Genomic DNA, 20,146 nt, shown 5'->3' on the forward strand with positions numbered 1-20,146 from the left:
AGCTCTTTACCTAGGATAATAAGGGAAGCAAAGCTGAAAGGTTCCACTGAAGCCCTTTCCAGAAATTTGCTCCATCCAGCCATTCTTCTCACATTTCTGCAGGGTTCTCTTCAGTAGATGCACTGGGGGGGGAGAAAAAAGAGGGGAAAAAAATATCAGAGAAAGGTTGCGTTACTATCTTTATCCACTTGTCTAACCTTACTGCTCTCTGCAGTGCCCTCTGAAATCAGAGATGGAGAGTCAGGATGAAGTCTCCTTTGCCCAAGACACCTGCAGAGGAACAAAACAGCACTGGAGACCCGAGAGTTGTGAAGACATCATCACATGCTTCTTTCTGCACTCAGCAAAGAGTAGCTGCTGCATGTGGGACCCAGCTAAACCACTGTGTTTAGAAGCTTTAGTATGTCTTTAATTTAAAAGGAAATCTCACAGTTAATCTCCAGGAAGATTCAAGCAAGATACAAGTGTTTGTTCCTGCACACTTAGCAAGTGTGGCTTTAAATTCTCCAAAGGAAGAAGTCAAGAACAGTGCATGGTTTTGATGTCATGATCAAGGGATCCCCCTTTATAAATGCATTGAACAGCAGCACGTAACTACTTCTGTCCAAATTTAACCCAAGTCTCAGCTTTTTTTCAGCCTATTCTCCAAAGTGTTTTAAAAAACCAAGTCTTTACCCTGTTTGTGCCCTCCTCATGTTCTAAATTTCATATGTAGTGCATCTTTCCCCATTCTGTGGTTTTGTTTGGGTTTTTTTTAAAGGGAAAATATTTGGTCTAGAAATATGACAAGTGCACTTTTTATTCCAGTCTTCTGTTCCATTGTGCACTGTGTAAGAATTGTAACTGAAATTGTGCAAGTACAGGGGATCTTTGTCTCTGGCAAAGGGCTGAAGTTGTTTAGTCAGTTCATTTTCAGCTTGAGTTAGAAGCACCATTTACATATTTAGCTCCCCCCAAACCAAGGGAAAAGCAAGGTCTGCCCTCAAGCACATTCCAAAGAGGTTCACTTGAGAAATGGAAAGAGAAAAATACAAAGAAACATGCTGGCTGAACCGTCATCTGAATCTGTTCTGTACAATTAATGCAGAGATATTCACTCCAACCATTTATTCAACACTCCTGAAATGAGCTTTTATCAAGAAATGACATTTCACAGCAAGAGAATCATCTGGGACAGTTCCACACCTTCACCAGCTTACAGGCAACCTCTGCTGAAATGTTTTACTTTGTACAGCACTGGAGGAGATTGCATAGCTAATTGAGTTGATTGTATCCATTAAAATACTTGTGTTGCAACATTAGGATCGTCACAGTTCAAGAAGTCTTTAAAAACCCCACACTTTTATAAATGGGAACAACACATAAAACATAAGGCTGTTTTTACTCTGGGTACCAAAGATCAACAGCAGCACGTAAAGGATTTTGGCTCCAGTCGAGTCCACTTACAAAGTATGAGGTATAAAATGGGGAGGAGTGCAGAGCACTGGCTCTGCAGTGCGTTACCCGCCTGCTTTTACATCTCACCAGATCTTCCTCCGGTTGCTCTTAAAACAGAGCAGAGATCATCAAAATTCCTTTTATGTAATGGAAGGAGAAAGAAAACAACAGATTGCAAGCTGAAATTTCCTTACCCGACTTGCAAGACTGACAAGCACTGGAGGCTGGCTAAACACAGGCCTCTAAGGACCAGGGAAATTTCCAATGGTCCTGAAAATAAATCATGCAAGGGCTTAGTAAGCCTGGAAACTCTTTTCCCTGCCCCAAGATTAAGAAGTCACAGTTGGCATCAGTCTCTAATTGGCAGAAGGCCTCAGGCAACTTCTTTAGCCCACACTGCCGTGAGGGAACCTGTGCTCCTCTCTAAGTCGGTAAGTTCTGCATCAAACAGCTGTGCTGATGCTGTGCTTCAGCTCCAGGTGAAGAGTGCGGGATCAGCAATCTCCTCTCTGGCCCCATGTCCTGAGGAATGGCACCAGCACTGTGACACCACAGTACGAAACTGATCTACTTTTAGGTCTGACTCTAGTAGAGACTGCTGCAAGCTCATCCTGCTTCAGATAACCTCCAGCCTTGGTTAAACAACTGCATCGGGGCTCAGGCCAAATAATGCAAATAAACCATTAGAAGATCTGCTTTAAAGTCTCTGTTAGTATTGCTTCTGCTAATGCAAAAGTCAAAACAGACATTAGTGTCATTCCTGGGAACAAAGACATGCCAAATCCCTTCCCAAATACAGCAGGATTTCTCTCCTCACTTGCTTGACCTTTTAAAAATCAGAGCCAAAGAAGGACCTCAAACAAATCTGTAAGAGGGGTGCTTGTGAATTTTTTTTAAAAGTTAGACTATGCAACTTCTCTAAATAAAAAGCAACTAGCAACTGCATTTATGCCAAGCTGTAGCCTTTCAAAATAGAGAGAAACAGATTAAATCAACTTGGTGATTTAAGAACAATAAAGTACTTGAATACTATTCCCCCTTCCTGGGAACGTGCTATAGACAAGAGAAACATGCATTATGTCTCAGAAACCAGCCTTTGTCAGGCTTGAAAGGAACTAATGGGAATTAAAAACACTGAGCATCGTTGCAGCACAAAGAGCTGAGCAGCTGTCAGTTCCCCAGCAAGCTCAACAGAATAGTTTAAAGGTGCTGCACAGACACATCTGCAGCTGCAGGACTCTCTTTCAGCATGTAAAAGAGAAGCATTACAGTGATCAGTACTTTACCCTGGAAGTTGGAGTTGGTCCCTGGGTGGTTTTCCAGGATATACTTCTTCAGCGCTGTGGTGGAGCAGGTCTTCGGTTCGTTCATGGCCGCAATAGCAGACAGGATGGCATCTTCCATCAGAGTCCCACCCAGCAGGGGCTTCTCCCCTGATTTCTTCAGCTATTTTCCAAGGAGGAAGAGAAAAGCATCAAGACAAAATTCTCCCAAACCAGGTCAGGACAAGCTCCTCTGCACCAGGTGGGTCGGCGCTCCTGCATTAGCACAGATACGTTTTATATTAAAACACTGCACAGGGAACGCTGCTCTCCCAGCTTTAATTGGGAGGACAGGCCTATTCAGTCAACTGGCCTGGAGGGCTTTTTATAGGTAACACATTGTCCTAGTCCCCAAATACACTGCGAGGATCTGGCAATCTAAGGGCCTATCACTCGGGGAAGGAAATAAATCAGATCTTCCTCCATCCCACAGACCAAATGTACCCAAGAGACTTCTATGGCATAGACATGAGAAAAAGACATTGCAGGCATCTGGGGTACCTACTGCACTTACAATTAGTGATGGAAAGGAAAGCTTATCCCACCATCTCCCCTACTGTGCTAGTGAGTCAGAGCTGAAGCAGTATGTGGAGCATGCTAAGCAAGGAAGGCAGGGGGATCTGCTCCAGAAATGTAGACCAAGAGGAGAATAAGAGTCCTACTGCTTCATAGTTTGACAACTCCTGAATATGACAGGCTGCTAAAGAAAGGTGTACCCAATAAAACTGGGGGGGGATGGGGGGAACGGGCACATTAACTTATATCCAAGGCTTGTGGTCAGTACAGTCAACAAAACAAGATGAACTCTGGCTCTGACCTGGAATGTCCCAGATGCTCCCTTCCCTGTGATCTGCTCTAACTGGCCCTTCTCTACAGCTCTCTGCAGGGCATTCTTCAACAGCTGGGGTCTGAAATACAGGAGGATAAAGCTTTACTGACACACACTGACAGCTTAAAAAACAAACAGAGAAACAATGCTTTATACAGAGTGCGAGCAGAGCAGTACTTACAAGTGGCATCTGCCTACATACAGACATTTTAAATGGAGATCTGTCAGCAAGTGCTGATTACAGGAGAAAAACAATGTACATTAGCGGAAATTCAGCTGCAACACTGTCTTGGTGTCACCGCATATCCAGAAATGGACAAGCTTCACTTGGAAGGATTTATTCATTTTGAAAAGCACGTTTAGACCCGGAGGGCAATGAGTCAGTCGGCTCACAGACAAACAAGGGACTGAAGACAAGCCCCTGTAAGAGGTGATGCACAGGGTTTTCCTAGATTTGCTTCCTCCCCAAGCCTTGACCCGCTCCATATGGGCCAACTTAAAGATTACAGAACCAAGTAGGACAAGATCCCAAGGAGAGGCCTTCACATCCACACAGCTAAAGGGATCTGTTTTTGGTTAAGGGCAGAGGTGTGTAGAGCAATGCCGATGTCAGTGTCAGGAACAAAGATGGGGTGTGGAGTGATGCAGAAAAAGGCACAGCTTTTCCTCAAGCTTTCCTGCAGGTTCTACAACGCACAGCACCACCTGTCTGCTGCTTGCTGAAATACTGAACTGAATGACAGTGAAGTGAGGCAAAGCCAGAGAAAGGCTACATTTCAGTGCTCCTCTGCAGCTCGGATTGCAAAAGTGTACTCCTGCACCTACCTTATATCTACTTTGAGTTTGGGGTAATACTGAGACACATATTTCTTGATCAGGCTGTAAGAAGCTTCCTTCGGCTCACAGAGGCGGGTGAAAGCCAGTGGCAGGATATCTTCCAGCTTGACTTGTTGCTCTGCAGTCGAAGTGGAAGTGCTTTTCTGAAATACACATACTTTTACACATCAGTGGGGCCTAAAACTCTGGGTTTTCTGAACCAGTAATGCACAGGTGGGAAAAGTGCTCCTGACAGTGGGCACAGGTCTGCCAAACCAAGTTCTGTAAGGCAGCTCATTAAATTAACAATTTAAAAAGTTTAGCAGCTTAAGCAAAATTGAGCAAATTTGGCTGGAATTTTCATAGGAGTCTTAGCAAAGTTTTACAAATATAAATTGCTGAGTATGTAACAACTTCTGTATTTTTAATAGTTTCCTTCCTCTTTCTATAGACACTTTCCTCTGCTACCCTTCAATGAGACAGGTGAACATGATACATGCTGACATAAAACTTAAAAACCAGCAAAGGCAAGACCTGTTCAAATCTCCCAAAAATGAACAGCTAAACAGGAGTGCATTTTTTTTTCAGGTGACAGTATGAAATCTTGATTGAAGCCAACGCTCCCTTCTGAATTTTCCTCCATCCCTTTGTTACTATGAGGAGGGGATGATCAAGAAAAAAATGGTCTGTTCTTTATACAGAAAAGACAGTGGGGAAATGTGCTAAAGTTTAATGATTTTGACGCTGAACGGCAGCTTTGCAAACAGTCAAGCAAGTGAGGGTGCCACTCACCCAGACAGCTGCTAGACTGCTAGCTGAATTCACAGAAAACAAAAGCAAAGCTATTTGTTTTGCTGCAACGCAGAGAAAGTAACTAGGAACAAAGACACCGATACGCTGCAGACAAGGAAAGTGATGTGTTAGCAGTTATCAGGTGCCTTGCTCAAACTTCTCGTGGAGCCAGTGAACTCTATTTAAAAAGAAGTTACACTGCAGTTAGTTTCCTTCAGTGCCCTAGGACCAAGTGTGTCACTGGTTCCCTCAGTTTTAGGGCTTTTGGTCTCCCCAGTAGCCAAGAGATAAGCACCAAGACGTTACAAAAAAATACTCTCTAGGTTCACCCGTCTAAGCTGCAAGGGCATTGGCAATTCCAGCTAAGCCTTTCGTAACTGCAGTGTTAGAAATGTGTTTCATACATCCAGCACAGCAGGGAGTGGAGAACAGCGGTGCTGGAACCATGACTAATTGTGAGAACTAGGCTCAAAAAAACCCACATCACATTTTACTACCTCAGAACAATATACACCCAACATTAGCAGCTTTCTTCCAGAAGCCTTAGAACATTTTCGTCTTCCTCCCTCTGCCCTCACAGCTGATGGAAAAATGTTCATCTGACAGTCCTGAAGACTGAAGTCTTCCATTTATCCATGCAACAGATAGAAACAGCAGTAGCATAAAGCTCTCTTACAATACCTGAGAGGCATCTCTCTCTACCAGGTAAAGACAGAAGAGGAGCTTCATGGTTATTCAGCTTTCTGCCTCTGAACCAAAGCCTAGGGGTTTAATGTAAACATTTTAAAACTAAGATTTTTATTATTCTACTTGGTTTTAATTTTGCATACTAACTTTCTGATTCTGATTTTAGTGGAATGGGTGTTTTAATTATTGTAGTTGGGGAGGAAAAGTACAGCAAGGAGAAGAATACTGTTTGGGTTGGGGTTAGGCTGCATTTCATCATATACATGTGTTTCAGGGCAAGATTTTTTAAAGTATTGTTTAAAATGATCCATCTTACCTTTCTGTCTCTGGCTTTTGGAACAGTTTTTCCTGCATTAGACACCACTACAAAGCTCCCAGAAGCTCCCTTTCCTTTCACCTAGTTCGAAAGAAAGTCCATTTCAGTCTTTAACAAAGTAACTCAGAAAAATAACAACCTGAAAGACATCATTATGCAGATTCTGAATGCACTGTCACCCTGGCGATGGGCTGTTATGGCAGAGGTCTGATTTGAACCCACTGACATGGATCAGAAACCACAGCCAGACATTAATAACATACTCTGCTGTCCTGACCAGGAGACCCTAACAGATATCACAGGCATAAATTACAGTGGTGAAAAAACCCCGTGCTGCTGCAGAAGTGATGTTGTTGGACTCAGTTTGAAAACACATGCTGCTGCAACGCTATATGACACAACACCAAGAAACGGTCATAAATTGCACAAAAGACAACCGTGCAAAGTATCTGATTGACAGGCTGCTAAATTAAAAAATTCTGCCAGCACCTAACAAAGTGGAGACAGAGGTTGATTAACATCCACGAGGGAGAACACGACCACCCCAGAGACCTGCTAACAGAGTTTAAGAAAGTCCTATGTAATTGAGTAATACCACCTCCAGTGCTGCTCCACAAAGCAACTCTTACCTGTCTAATGATTCCTCTCTCCAGCTCCCTTTTCAATGCTTGCTTTAGAAGATAGCCTCTCCTCTCAAGCTCCAGGGAAGGGTATTTGTGGATAATGTATTTACGTATTGCAACGACCGATGCACCACTCTTCTGAAAGCATGCCTGAAACAGAAGCAAAAAGTTAGTAGAAACCACCTGCACTGCAATTATCTTGCTGTGGGTCTGGAAGAACAGAGATTGAACTGCTGCATATAAGCCAGCACATCAGCGCGGGATGCCAGGGCTGGCTTTTTCCCCACAGTGACTCAAGAGTATAAAATATGATTAACAAAATACTTAACTTTCCCCTTCAGAGTGGCTGAAGGGCAGACAACACAAAGCAGTACAGCAAGCGCATATCAACCACTCCCGTATTCTGAAGCACTTACAAGTAATGGCATAAACACTACATGCTACTACAAAATACAGTCACTTTTTGGCAAACCAATGCTGCACAACTGGTAAGTCATATTACTAATGTCAGATAGAGTAATCATTAAGTCAGAACAAGTTGCCAATTTTTTTTTTTTTTTAAGTAGTTGTAGGATTGGCATTAGTAAACCAGTAAAAAACCTAAGCTGAAGTTCATATTTTGAAGACATAGCAGCTGGAAAGGCCATCTTGCAATTAAGGCTGGTGGAGTTCGGGCCTCCTGTGAAGGCAACATGCATGAACCAAGCCTCGAGGGTTGAGCAGCACAGGTATCTTCTTACAACCAGGAGGGATAGAGTAAACCAAGACCAACACCACTTTGGAACACTAGTTTACAGTATCTCCATCTGTCCTGGATTAGAATAAGTTAATGCTGAAAAAAGCACGCATCAAAGAGATGGATTAATCAAGGTAAATCAAGTTAAATATGGCTAGAAGGCACACCAAATTAAATGATGACAGCAATCAACGAGGTTACGTCATACTAGCTGTTTCTAATAATGTAACTAGGGAGGGAAACAAATTCTAAACAAAGAAATAAGCTACAGGGGGCTTCATCATCATCATGGACTCACACAGTAAGTTTCCTGCTAGCAGACAGCACTATCATCTGTACCATCAGCAAGCTGAAATTGTGGATTTTAGGCGCACAAGTTATTCTGCTTTGCGACATGAACAAAAGAGACATTTGTCTCCTGCTTACCCTGATGGCCTCAGTTAAAATAGCATCCATTTTGGGACGTGAGGTGGCAGCCATCTGAGTCTGCTTCTGTGCTCTAGCTAGCTGGCTAGCAGAAAGAGTAGCCCATGCAGGAATGGTCTTTTTCACCTTCTTCTCCTTTTCCTTAGACTGATCCTTCTCGCTTAGGAAAAATACAAAGCGATAGTAAGACAAGAGACACTGTGAAACAAGCCAACAAGCAGAGCAACAACAAAAAAAAGCCCAGAACATCTGGCACTGAAAATAATTTAAAGAACATTTTGATGTTTCTATTAGAAAAAAGAGACCCTATCTTGATATTCAGTCTCACACATGTTCTAGAACAGCAGCTACACTTGATTGGTAGCTTCTTCCTGAGAAATATGAGCACCTTTTTAAGGGACCCATCCTATTTTCCCCATCTCTCCCACCACCTTTTCTATCTCTAGAACCTGACTTTCTTCAGAATCCTACCCAAATCCCCAAATTCAGCACTAAGCAAGCCTTACTCCTTTTTGGTTTCTTCTGAGGACTTTGTTTCCCCCTTCCCTTCATTCTCAGGTTCCTTTGGCTGTTCTGCTTCACCAGATGCAGCAGGCAGGGTTTCATTCTCTTGTTCTTCTCCAACAGAGGCAGATTCCTCAGAGGTGACTTCTGCATCTAAAAGATGGGAAAACGCATGAAGTTACTGCCTAAAACTAGCCTCTATTCTTCAGGAAGGCGGGGGGGGGGGGGGGGGGGGAGTTGAAGAACACACCCCCAAAATTATTTCCCACCAGGCAATAGCTTTTCTCTAATTTAAAGAGGCGATTTCAATGTAACTTAAGAAGAGAACAAAACTTCTGAAAAGAGTTTCAGTAAGGTGCAATCAGCCATCAAATGCCAGAATATCTTCAAATAACATCATGTAGCATTTTCACAATGAACTAATTCCCCCAGTCTTCTCTTAATTCCAGAAGTTACTGTTGCAATCATCCCTCAGAGTGGCCTGGGTGGGGAAGGGAGCAGGAAATCAGTACCATGAAACACTAAGATTTTCCGCAAGGTTGAGGTTAATGTGTTTTTAACTCAGAGAGGTGCAAAAGCATACATCTCTACAAGATATTTAGATAGGTACATACAAATAAGTTTGTTTATGACCAGCTTGTTTTCAAACACTGCTGTTTCTGCGCCACACGCTGCAGCACCTGAAGGATTTTAACCATTCAATCACATTTTTCCAGACTTCGCAAAGCTTTAGACTGCACATGCATTGGCAGAAGCACTTGACTATCAGCAGGATCAAATCCAGTCAGAAATCAACTTACCAAGCAAATTAACTCCAGTATATTTAGCTGAGAACAGCTTAGAGACTGGGCTGTCTGCTAGATAAAATGCATATAAACTGCCATTACCCACTTTTTGGGTAAAGAACTGTCTACCATGACTGCTCCATGCAGTAGACATGTTCTCCATCTCTGAAGAGGAGCTTAATTAAGCACTCCTGCTACATTCCTGTGCATAGTTTTCCCATGGAGGCATCATGCATTTAAAATATGCAGTGTATTAATAGTTAGTTTCATATGTAATTTATTTATTTGTGACACCAAAGAGGACAAGTCAGTGAAACTAACCGAACGTAATACTGAAATGACACATTCTGAGAAACTGAGGTGAAGCTGCTAAAACCAGACACATTAATATTGGACTAGATTTTATGACACATTGTGGTAAACCCCTTTTGTTCAGGAAAAGAAAGAAAAAAAATTAAATACTTTATTTTTCCACTCATTAACTCCACCTTTCAATCTCAAGCCATCTTCCTGACACTACTAAAACTTCACAATTTCTACCTTTATTCCAAAGAATAGCAAGCTTAAAAGGGTCTATATTTAGTTATATTTTCCTGTCTGGAGTGTCAGGGCTTTGCCACAGGGTATGAAGGACAAAACAAATGGGTTCAGAGTGAAAAGAGTGGCCGCAAAAGACAGCTTCCCGATAATCCAGGAAAAGCCTGTGAAAAGAAGCTAAGCATTAGTAATATTTTAATCATGGCAGAAAGTTTTTTTCAGGAGTTTCAGAACACAAGCCTATGTTTGGGTATACATTAACAATCCACTACAGAACTATTACCGTACCCGCTTTGACCTCTTCACCTTCAGCAGGTTTGCTTTTGGGAGGAGTTTCCCGGGAAGAAGAATTCACCGAGCGACGGATCGGCATTGTGTCGTCTTCAACTTTCTATAAAAAGTATACAAAAATCAGTACAGATACTGGAAAGAACCAGAAAGTTTTTAAAATGGGATTAAAGTAAATCAAAGCAGCATATGTAGAAATATTCTGGTTACATTTGGATTTTTCAGAATTTTAAAAGACAGTAACCCTCAAACCAGCTTCTTTGAAGCATACTAGGAGAGGATAGTTTCACATTTTACACTTATAAAAGAAATAATTTATTTTCAATTCCAAATTAAATGAGATGAGCATTTGAGGATTTTGACAAATACAACACCTAAGGGAAGCAGGGAAGGGGAAGGAGAGTGCCTACAGGGTTTAATAGTCTCCCAATCGAGTTTCCTACAAGCAGGGGAGAAAGAGTACCAAGTAACCTTCAGCAGGACTGGAAGTCAAGGACTGATCCAAGGGCAAGCTTGGAGAATGGGCCAGCCCCTACCTCACTTAACTTGTCCGTGTGGATCAGCTGAGCTCCCGTTAAGAGTGGAAGCGCCTTATGATGCACGGGTTCAGCTTCAGACAGATCAGTCGCCATTTAAATTAATTTCTAGCCCCAAGTGCAGGTAACACTGTGGAGCCCCAGGTTTTAACCCCAAGGACTTTTTCCTAATGGTTTTCACAGTGCAGTGAGGAGTCAACCTGAAGTACAGAAAAGATGTGGTGTGAAAATTAACAAAACAAAAACATCTATGTCCATGTATCTAACAAACTAAAGATTAAAAAGAAAAGAAGGATAAATGACTTACAGCTTATGACTAACACAACTGACAGTCAACACTTGCATTCAACAAAGATGCTAAAACATGTAAGCAAACTTGAGTGCTATGGAAGTAGCAGAAATGGTAAAGGTGTAAGCCAGACCTGCAGCCTGCTCCATTAAAACATATCTGAAAGAATAAAAAGGCTCTTTAAATTAACAGAAGGCATTAACGAAAAGCAGACATTGCACTGTGCCTGTTACATTGAGGTAAGCAGTCAGCCATTGACTTTGGGTAAAAGCAGGAGCTGACACATTGATCCACCTTCTATCAGCCTAAGGAATTAAACCATTAAATCCGTTAGGCAGAAAATACATATGCTGGGGACCCAAACCATGCCCCCCCCCCCCAACTAAATCCCATGCAATTTATAGAACTGAAGGACTCCTTGAAGAAGAAAATAACCGTCGAAACAGCAATCTCCATACCATCTACAAAAAAATTGAAGATTTACAAAACTCTCCTCCAAACACATGCACCATCATGGGTACCGAATGGGTTAAGCTTAGTTTAACCCTCATCAAGTCTCACCCCTGACTACCATTACACTTCTATAGCCTTTCTTACTTGTTGCCCATCTGCCTGCATCAGGCTCTCCTAAGGAGAGGTGCTCCACTATTTCCGTTGCAAAACAGAGGGCTTACTTGCTCATTCACTTCCTTTTCTCAGCACCCCCTTTAAAAACCTCAGAAGCAAAGCCTCGCCTCTAGCAAACCACGGCTGGACCCGTTCTCCTCCATTCCATCCAAAGATCAAGCTCCAGACTGCCCTCTTCCCTTCCTTACAGAGAAATAGCCAAATGCTCCCGATTTCTATCTATTCTGGATGTTTTCTTTTGCTCAGATAAGAAGGCAGGCACTTACCATAAATTTTCACTTTTAATAGGTATTTCCCCAGTCTCAGTGTCTTCCTCTTGACCAGAGACCTAACATCATTCCTGGCACTGTTTTCAAGATGACTTTCACCACAGTTTCAGCACTTTGCACTGCATTCTCCATTGCAGGGGTGGACGCTCCGTACTACATCAATACCATCTCAATTACTCCGTATTCTTGCCCAAGAATACAGTTCTCTCATTACTTAGCAGCGGGGACTCCTAGCTGATCAGAGGGATTCTCTCTACCTCGGTTATTTTCCCAGGCAAACCAAAACCCAGCTCATCTGCACGGAGCACTTTTGTTAAACCTCCAAGCTGTGTAAGTAGTTTCCATTCAGAAACCAGCGGCAGTGAAAGAACAGCTGAGGGGAATGTGCGTTAAGATACAATGGTTCACAAGGACTGGTGATGCAAGAGGCTACATCATTGTACCTACAAGATCTCCTCCCCAAATAACAAACTGGTAAATTAATAAACTAATTCGACTGCTGCTGCAGGTGGGTGCAGTGTCACGTCAGCTGCACACACCTATGGCACAACCAATCAAGAGACTTTCATTTCAGGAGAACTAGACACATCACTAGGCAGCATTTCCATGGGAGATGCTCTAAAAGACATTCATCTAGCCAGCCGTCTTCAAAACACAGTGCTTCTGACAGCTAAAGGCAGTCAATCTGCTTCTGCAACGTCTATGATTTCTCCTTTGATGACACTGAACAATCATTCTGAAAAATGACAGTGAACTAGTCCTGTCTCAGCACCAGTGAAAGCAAACAAGTGTAACAGTGCCAGATGTTTTCTTCTGAGACAAAACAGAAAAAAAATCAAATCACACTACATGCCAAAACCAAAATAAATGAGATGAATGAAGCTTTCTTATGAAATTTCAGGATGGGCAAAAAATACTAATAGCCAATTAGAATGTAAGAACTGCAGCCCAGCACTTTCCACCCCCCCTCCCTATTTTATGGGACCTTCCTCCCCGAAGTGTGGAAAGTAAGAGGAAAAATTAAAAATTCCACCAGGCTTCAGCTCAGTATCAAATGTTTTTTCTAGCAAGCATAGCCTGAAGCCCTCTAAAAAAAATGCCAGCATTTTGAAGTGAGTCCTAAAATAACCAATTACAGATCCATCCTCAGGGAAATTGGCTGGGGGCTACAAAAAATCCTTTCCCTGGGATTACTAACACACACATCGAAGCACGCACTGTGGCTGACCTGGTGCTGGTTTTTATTTATTTTTAAACTATGTGACCTGCATGTCACATGCATGAAAACACAGTACTCCCAACTTGGACTTAAAATTCCCCAAGTTCTAAAAAACCCCTTTGTTTAGGTCACAGTATAAACTACTCAAGTCTTCTTGCTCTCAAGTGTGAACCTTAACACAGCACAATTCATAACTTCAGTGCCTACAACACACGCAAATAAGCCATCATCCAGTGGAAATTCAGAGTGACCCAAGCAGGAGCTTGTTGATTCCCTCCGTATTCCCATGCATAGATCATCTCCTGCTCAAAAGGCCATGGGAATCAAAGGGGCAGGAGGATAATCTCCTATTGACTTCAAAGCACCAATATTTGATATTCGCAAGGGGCAAAGTCACCACCTTGTGAAAGCATCACAGCCCAAGCACTGCTCTTACTTAGCCTATTTCTTCCCACAGAGGGATCAAAAGTAGTTTTCTGGACTGGGTGTGAAACATCAACTACAAACAGGGCTGAATTTTGTTTCTCAAAAGATAAACCAAAAGACTAGAAGGTTTTGCAGCAGCAGTGCAGAAAAACTCTCATTCCCCCCTCCATAGAAAATGGTAGATTTATTTAATGGAAAAATCAAGTCACACAGAACAACTGTTACCTGGACACCCTATTTCATGGATGAGCTACTAAGACATCTTTAAATGAGTACCACAGCTATGATTGCAAGCATCACTCTTAATATCAAACAACTGGAAAGTAATGACTGTATTTTGCGTTTACACAAATGTCAAACAAACAAATATTGTGCTTAGAAAGTGGGAAGAGGCCATCATCTGAGGATGCAGGTTTTCAAGGTGGTTGTTGGGTAACTGTCACGTACACTTAAACCTGATCAACTGGCAGAAAAAATAATCCCAACAGCCACAAAAGAAACATCAGGATACCAACCTTTTCAAAAAATTGCTTGAAAGTACAGATAGTAACTCCTCACATAGCTACTCACAGTCATTTTCCTATGGGTCATTTGAACTGCAGGCTCCTCAATTATCATGAACTAGTCATTTCAAAGCTGGTAATCCAGCAAGGAGCTGATCAGCAACAAAACGCCCCAACTTTCTGGATTTCTAGATGAGCAGGAATCGTTGATAGTGTCTAGTCTCCCAGCGCAGGGAGTGGCAGCCGATGGAAGATCCAGTCAAGGGTACAGGTAGCTTTACATGAAATATTATGAAAAAATATACCAATTTCCTCCTGAGCTATCAGCATATCGTTAGGGGGAAAAAAAAGAAATAAAGGGAGGCTTCAGGTGAGACACACACATTTTGGATATTTCAGAAGAGTGGAGTCCCCCCACCAATGTAACAGAAACAAGAACATGTTAAAAAAAAAAAAAAAAAGGGTAATTTGAGGCATAGTTCGACTGACTCCTTGAATTTCTGCTGGCCATAAGATTTTCCAGCTTATCTCAGACTTCAATCTCATTCAAGGGAAAATATTTCAGGATAAAACCAGGTCTCAAACATGGCAAGCCAACTGTCAGGCTGGCAGAAATACCAAGTCACAAGGACTTGGGGTAGGGTGCACAGGCCGAGCTGACTGAAAACAAATATGCAATGGAAAAATGAGAAAGCATATCCAATCCTGTGCCGTTAAGGGTGTCCACTTACTGTTACATGACACGTACACTGGTGATTGATGTGTTCTTAGGCATGACTTGGTACACGGTACATGGTGCGGGTCTAGAAATCAGGTCAAAAGGGCTAGAGAAAAGTTTTATGTTCTTGCAGATTTGAAGTCAGGGTGTCAAGGGATACAAAACTGCCAACCTTACAAGCAACACAAGCAAGAATGACTGTTTTATTATCAGAAAGGCTTAAAAAGCAAAGTAACTGGATTTCAAGAACAGGCTATTGATTATCGTACAATAATCTACTACTTTCTAAAGCTGAATTGAGCAGAAGAGCATTTAAATGTCTCAGAAGCTGCAGAAAAAAGCACAGGAAACGTTAATATTTTCGCAAAGCAAAAATGGAAATCCAAACCAAACATGCCAAAATATTACCTTCTAAATTGCAAGTTGGCCAACTTTTTCAAGACTTCTGGCCCCCTGAAACCCTCAAAGCTCTTCCCTAAAAATCCAGCTCAGGTAGAAGATACTTTACCAAACCTCTCAATATCTACATTGTCACAGAATATATCATCCTGCAACACCTTTGATACAAATTTGTGTTTTACAAAATGTATCCATTAAAAGTTCTCAGCCGGTCGCCTGGCACAGCCTGCTTCACAAAGGTGTTCTAGAGTTTACCAATCTCCCTTTTGTTTTTGCAGTTCACCAAGCTGCCTGTTGTCTTGATTAAATCAGACCAGTAGTAGTAAGTAATTTCAAACAGCCTAAAAACGTGCAGAGGAATAAAATATCTTACTGAATACAAGTTAGTCCCCACTTCTAATCCTTATTTGGCAACCTGCTCGGAAACTCACTCCCGTTTCACATCTGGCTGAGCATTACTTCCCAACTGCCATTCCCATCACTTTTACTGCCACTCAACAAACTTTGTGCTAACTTTGTCCCGATCCTTACAGCCACCACGCCGCATTGATTTCCTGGGAGGTGTCCTAGTTAAGTGGACTTTTCAATCGTGTGCCTCCTGATTAAGCTACAAGGGCTGTATTTGCAACTCTCTTGCGGTTGAGTCTCCCAGAGATCTGTTACAGGCTATCTGAGCCCCATGCTGCTACAAGCATTATAAGCCATCTTGTTTCAATTAAAGAAGAATAGTAGTCCAATACAAAGATCCAATAGCTCACCACTTGCCAGGCAAGAAATTCTTTGGCTTGACTAGTGTTACAGTTTCTATTTCCATCCACTCCTTCCCTATACAGCATTAAGGAGGGAACAACAAATCCCAAGTACGTTAGGGTTCAGGGGAACACAGAAAAAATCTTTCACGCTTCTAGTTTCCAAACACATGCATTCCTACACACGGAGCCCCAAAGGCGAGTTTTTTCTAAGTCTAAAGATACATTTTCATTTCAGGGTAGCACTGAATTTGGACCTCTGACTCCAAACGCTGCAAATGCAAGCTGACTTACACCTTGCCTATCCTGCTGACTTTTACAGAGCAAAGCAAAGATTAAATACTGCCCTTCTGCACACACAGATGCTGCTTTCACTGCAAAAAACCAAAAGGGCACATTACTACAGTGAGATTGATGCTCTGCCTCCCCACTTGGGACTGAGCTCAGCGCCTTGTCTCTGCTACAGTATAATACTGGAACTCAAAGTCAGCTCAATCTCAACAGATGTTTATTAAAATACAAGTAACAACCCATACCTCACCTCCACTATTCTTCACCACCAAGAATGTCAGGTCACTATAAAAAACACTACAGTTTTCAGATTCTTTCTCGAGCAATCTCTGACCTATACAGAAGACAGTAACAGCAGACCATTTCTGTGGCCTGGATTATCTTCTTTTCCTATACCCAGGAGTTTTTCTTCACATCCCCAAACACACAGCCAAAGCCAGGTAGTGTGCAACCTAAATTATGCCACCATCATACCTAGAAACTCACAAAAACTTCAGCTAAGGGATTAATACGAATCAGAATTTCTGCTTGCATAGCTGTCTAAAAATAATCCCTCTCCACACTGATGCTCAGGATTGTGACAGTGACAACCTCTGTGGGACAACAGTTTTTTGAACAATTTTTGGCTATTATGGTCCTTGATCCAGATTCTCCATGAGCTGCCACTGACACAAGCAGCTAAGGAATGAAACAGCCCGTATTAGAGTGCACAGGGTTCAGCTTTAAGTTTAGAACAGGTTTAGGTCACAAACTTACAACTACTCCAACATGAAAATCCACTGCTGAAAGTTTCATAGCCTTGGATGAAATACCTTAATTCCAGGATCCAACATGATGAATTTTGACAAACCACTGACACTTGAATGAAAATTCAGGGTGCTAACATTACATACCAGGGTACGAACCTTTTATAGGCCATATCCTCCTTGCTTGGATTAAATTTAAAACCACTATATAAACCCTCCTCCCAAACTATTACTTATTCAGCCATCACTTATTCTTCTACAGTACAAAACTATACATGATAAAAATTATGATTTCCTTGCAGTCTATACAAAATCTACTCACACCTCACATTAGACTCCATCAATGTAAAACTTCTTTTATTCCCCCTCATGGAAACGAAAATCCTCAGAGAACCCTGGGTCACTTGTAACAAAACACTGACAAGAGATTCACACATCAGTTTCTGTTGAAAGGGAAAACACAAAAGAAAAAGATACTCTGAAAACAAAAATAATTCAAGCAGCTACTACCTGAGGAAAGTGCACAATGCATCGAGGAGCTAATTAATTAGGAGGCACAGGCAGGTAAAGGGGAGAAAAGCTGCAAAAGCCAGTAGATGTTTTCAAGGCATATACACCAAGTTCTTTCCCCCAACAGAAGTTATGTGGAGTTTTTTTTTTCCCCTATGCGTTCCTCCTTTCCAAGGACTTTCCACTCTATACACCAATCTCTTTAAGTCCCTCCTGAGGAAAGTAAGTAAGTGCTCTCATGCCCAGTCCGTCAAAACATCTCCAGTCTTTAACTAAACTCACCAGCGATACCTTCCTCTCCTCTCACTCCCCCTACGCGCACTGTCCTCGTGGAGGAGCTTAACTGTGTGATGTTGTTTATAAACATGAGTACTTCTGAACCTTTCCCGCCTCAATAAGATAGCTGCTTGCCAAAGAATGTTGGCCAACTGTTTCTTGAAGATGATGCTAAAAATACTATTTATGGTAAAAACAAACAAACAAAAAGTCACATGCTTCGAAATCAGAGTGCAACTATTACTCAAAAGGCCTGATAAGAACTAAGAAGTGACATGCTTGTTAACCCACAAATAATCCAATGGCCAAGTAAGACTCCTGAAAAGAGTAACCTGTGAAATACCACAGATACAAGCGAACTGTCAGTCTCTGCTACACTTTAAAAGGAGTAAGCACACCCACAACCCCACATTATCTAACTTTTCTTCTCCAGCAGCACAGGCTGAGCAGCCCCCCGTGGTTTGCAGACACTATTGACTGTGAAAATAGAACACAGGTGGGAAGGATTTGCTCTGAACAGCCTCCCAGAACAGCTCTGGAGCTGTCCTGGGACACCATAAGCTGGTGGAGCCCCTCTGGCCTGGGAAGAGCTACACTAGTTTACATCAGCTGAGGTTTTGGCATGCTGGTCCTTCTGTCCTTAAGTCTTTGCAAGGTTTTAACCAAAAAACCACAGTCCAGAGTGGCAATAAGGATAACAAACCCAGAACAGAACTGCTGCTCTGAACCCAGAATGGAAGCCCCTCTGGAACAGTCCCATTCCAGTCTGGAATTTAACAGCCTTCTCTATGGAGAAGCACATGCAATAAGGAGAGGAGGATAACTAACATTCTTTAACCAGGCTGTGACCACCACAGAGTCTCAGGGAAGAACTCAGAAGCTCCTAGTAGTCTTGCACTTGGGCCTGTATCCATCTCTAGCAGCACTGAGAGGGATTAAGAGCTTCTTTTTGGAAGCGGAGCCACACTGAAATCTCCGACAGCGGTTTTCCTCGAGTGGCGGCACCTCTCTGGCCTCTGGTGAAGTGAGTTTGTGGAGGGAAAAATAAAACAACCCACAACCAAGCAACCAAAACGCGAGAAGCCTACCGCGGGAGCTAAGACACTTCCTAAGTTTATAAATAGCAATTTTTATTGTGTTGCACCCCTATCAGGCCCTTCCGCCGCTGACCTTCCCCCCGCCGCCCCGGCACCCACGGCACACCCGCCGGTGTTTACCAGGTGTCAGCGGGACGGGAGAAGCGGTTTTGACGCCCGCACTTCCTTTGTCAAGAGACGACGAGGGGTCGGGGACCCGCACCTGGCCAAGGCCCGGCCGCGGCACCCGCAACTCCCCGGCCCGGCGACACCCGAGGGCCGGGGCCGCCTCCTTGGGCCTGGACGGGGGCGAGCCCGGCGCACCGCGGGCCTCCCCGGGTATGACCGGAGAAGGGGGGGGGATTGGTGGTGGAAAGCAGGCCGCCCTGCCCACCGCGACAGCCCCCCCTGTCCGCGCTGAGTGTCGCGACTCGTCACGAGACACCTCCCCCGAGGCCTGTCAGGGAGGGGGCGCGGCGCTGAGGGGAGCTCCCGGGCCCCTCCGGCAGCTTCACCAGGCCGCCCCCGCGCCTCACCCCACGGCCTACCGGGCCCGGCCCCCCCTCGTCAACCCCCGCCGCGGCGCCGGGGGCGAGCGGGCGGGGGGGGACTCACCAGCAGGCCCGGCGGACACAAAGCGGCCCCTCTAATGGCGGCGGCGGCGGCGGGGGAACCGGCGGGGGGGGGGGCGAGGGGGGGGCCGGGGCAAAGGGGCGGGGGCGGGACAGCAGGGGGGTGTGGCCGCGGTGCGCGGCGGGAGGGGGGGGGGGGGGGCCGCGGCGGCGCCGCCGGCCAATAGGAGGCCGCGGGCATTTTTCGAACGCCGGCCCTCCTCCCTTTCCCCTCCGCCTCCACGTCGCGCGGGGAGGGGGGAGGAAGGAGCGGGCGCATGCGCGGCGCCGTCCTGTCCCGCCCCGCCCCGCCGGCCCCTCCCGCGCCGCAAACACAACGGCGGGGCGGGGCGGGGCGCGTGCGCCGTCTTCGGCGGCCGTTAGCGGGGCTGCGCGCGCGCGCTCACCACGGCCTCGCTGAGGCGTTTCCCGCCTCCGCCCCCTGAGGGCGCTGAGGGGGCGAGAGCCGCCGCTGCCGCCCGCCGGCCCTCACCTCAGACTCCGCCGGGCAGGGGCGGCACCGCGGCTTCCTCGTCCCTGTCAGAACAGTGCGTTCCAGTTGTGGAGCGTTGCAGCCCTGGCATCTCTGCTCCGGCTTCTTGCTTCGTACTCCTCCCACCGTTTGCGATTCCTCCGGTGCCTGCCTTCGCTTTGACTCAGCCTCTTATTCTTTACCCCCCTGCTGCTCTCATTAGCTGTGTAATTTACTCCTTGCCTCAATTACACTAGTTCCATCGCTGAGATATGGCTGCAAGCTGGAAATTTTCTGTCAGAGCACGCTAACAAGTCCTCACTTGCAGGAA

General features: G+C 44.3%; 1 protein-coding gene across 9 annotated transcripts in view; it reads right to left on the reverse strand.

The window, feature by feature from the left end:
• Window positions 1-19,455, reverse strand: part of HP1BP3 (heterochromatin protein 1 binding protein 3) — a 22,572-nt gene extending 3,117 nt beyond the window's left edge. Inside the window, exons 1-13 of one of the 9 annotated variants that reach the window (XR_005932579.1) lie at window positions 19,348-19,394; window positions 17,193-17,313; window positions 10,635-10,834; window positions 10,099-10,201; window positions 8,491-8,641; window positions 7,985-8,144; window positions 6,829-6,972; window positions 6,200-6,280; window positions 4,414-4,568; window positions 3,577-3,667; window positions 2,724-2,883; window positions 1,632-1,707; window positions 11-122 (exon numbers count right to left, since the gene is read on the reverse strand). Coding sequence is in view for 8 of the 9 variants with exons in the window: in XM_041124019.1 (XP_040979953.1) it covers window positions 156-270; window positions 1,632-1,707; window positions 2,724-2,883; window positions 3,577-3,667; window positions 4,414-4,568; window positions 6,200-6,280; window positions 6,829-6,972; window positions 7,985-8,144; window positions 8,491-8,641; window positions 10,099-10,201; window positions 10,635-10,730 (1,332 nt within the window). In the remaining variant the exon portion in view is untranslated. The other 8 variants (XM_041124019.1, XM_041124020.1, XM_041124018.1 and 5 more) reach the window with 8 other exon arrangements.
• Window positions 19,456-20,146: the final 691 nt, after the last annotated feature.

This window comes from Aquila chrysaetos, chromosome 6 (assembly GCF_900496995.4).
Source record: "Aquila chrysaetos chrysaetos chromosome 6, bAquChr1.4, whole genome shotgun sequence".
Classification (NCBI taxonomy): domain Eukaryota; kingdom Metazoa; phylum Chordata; class Aves; order Accipitriformes; family Accipitridae; genus Aquila; species Aquila chrysaetos.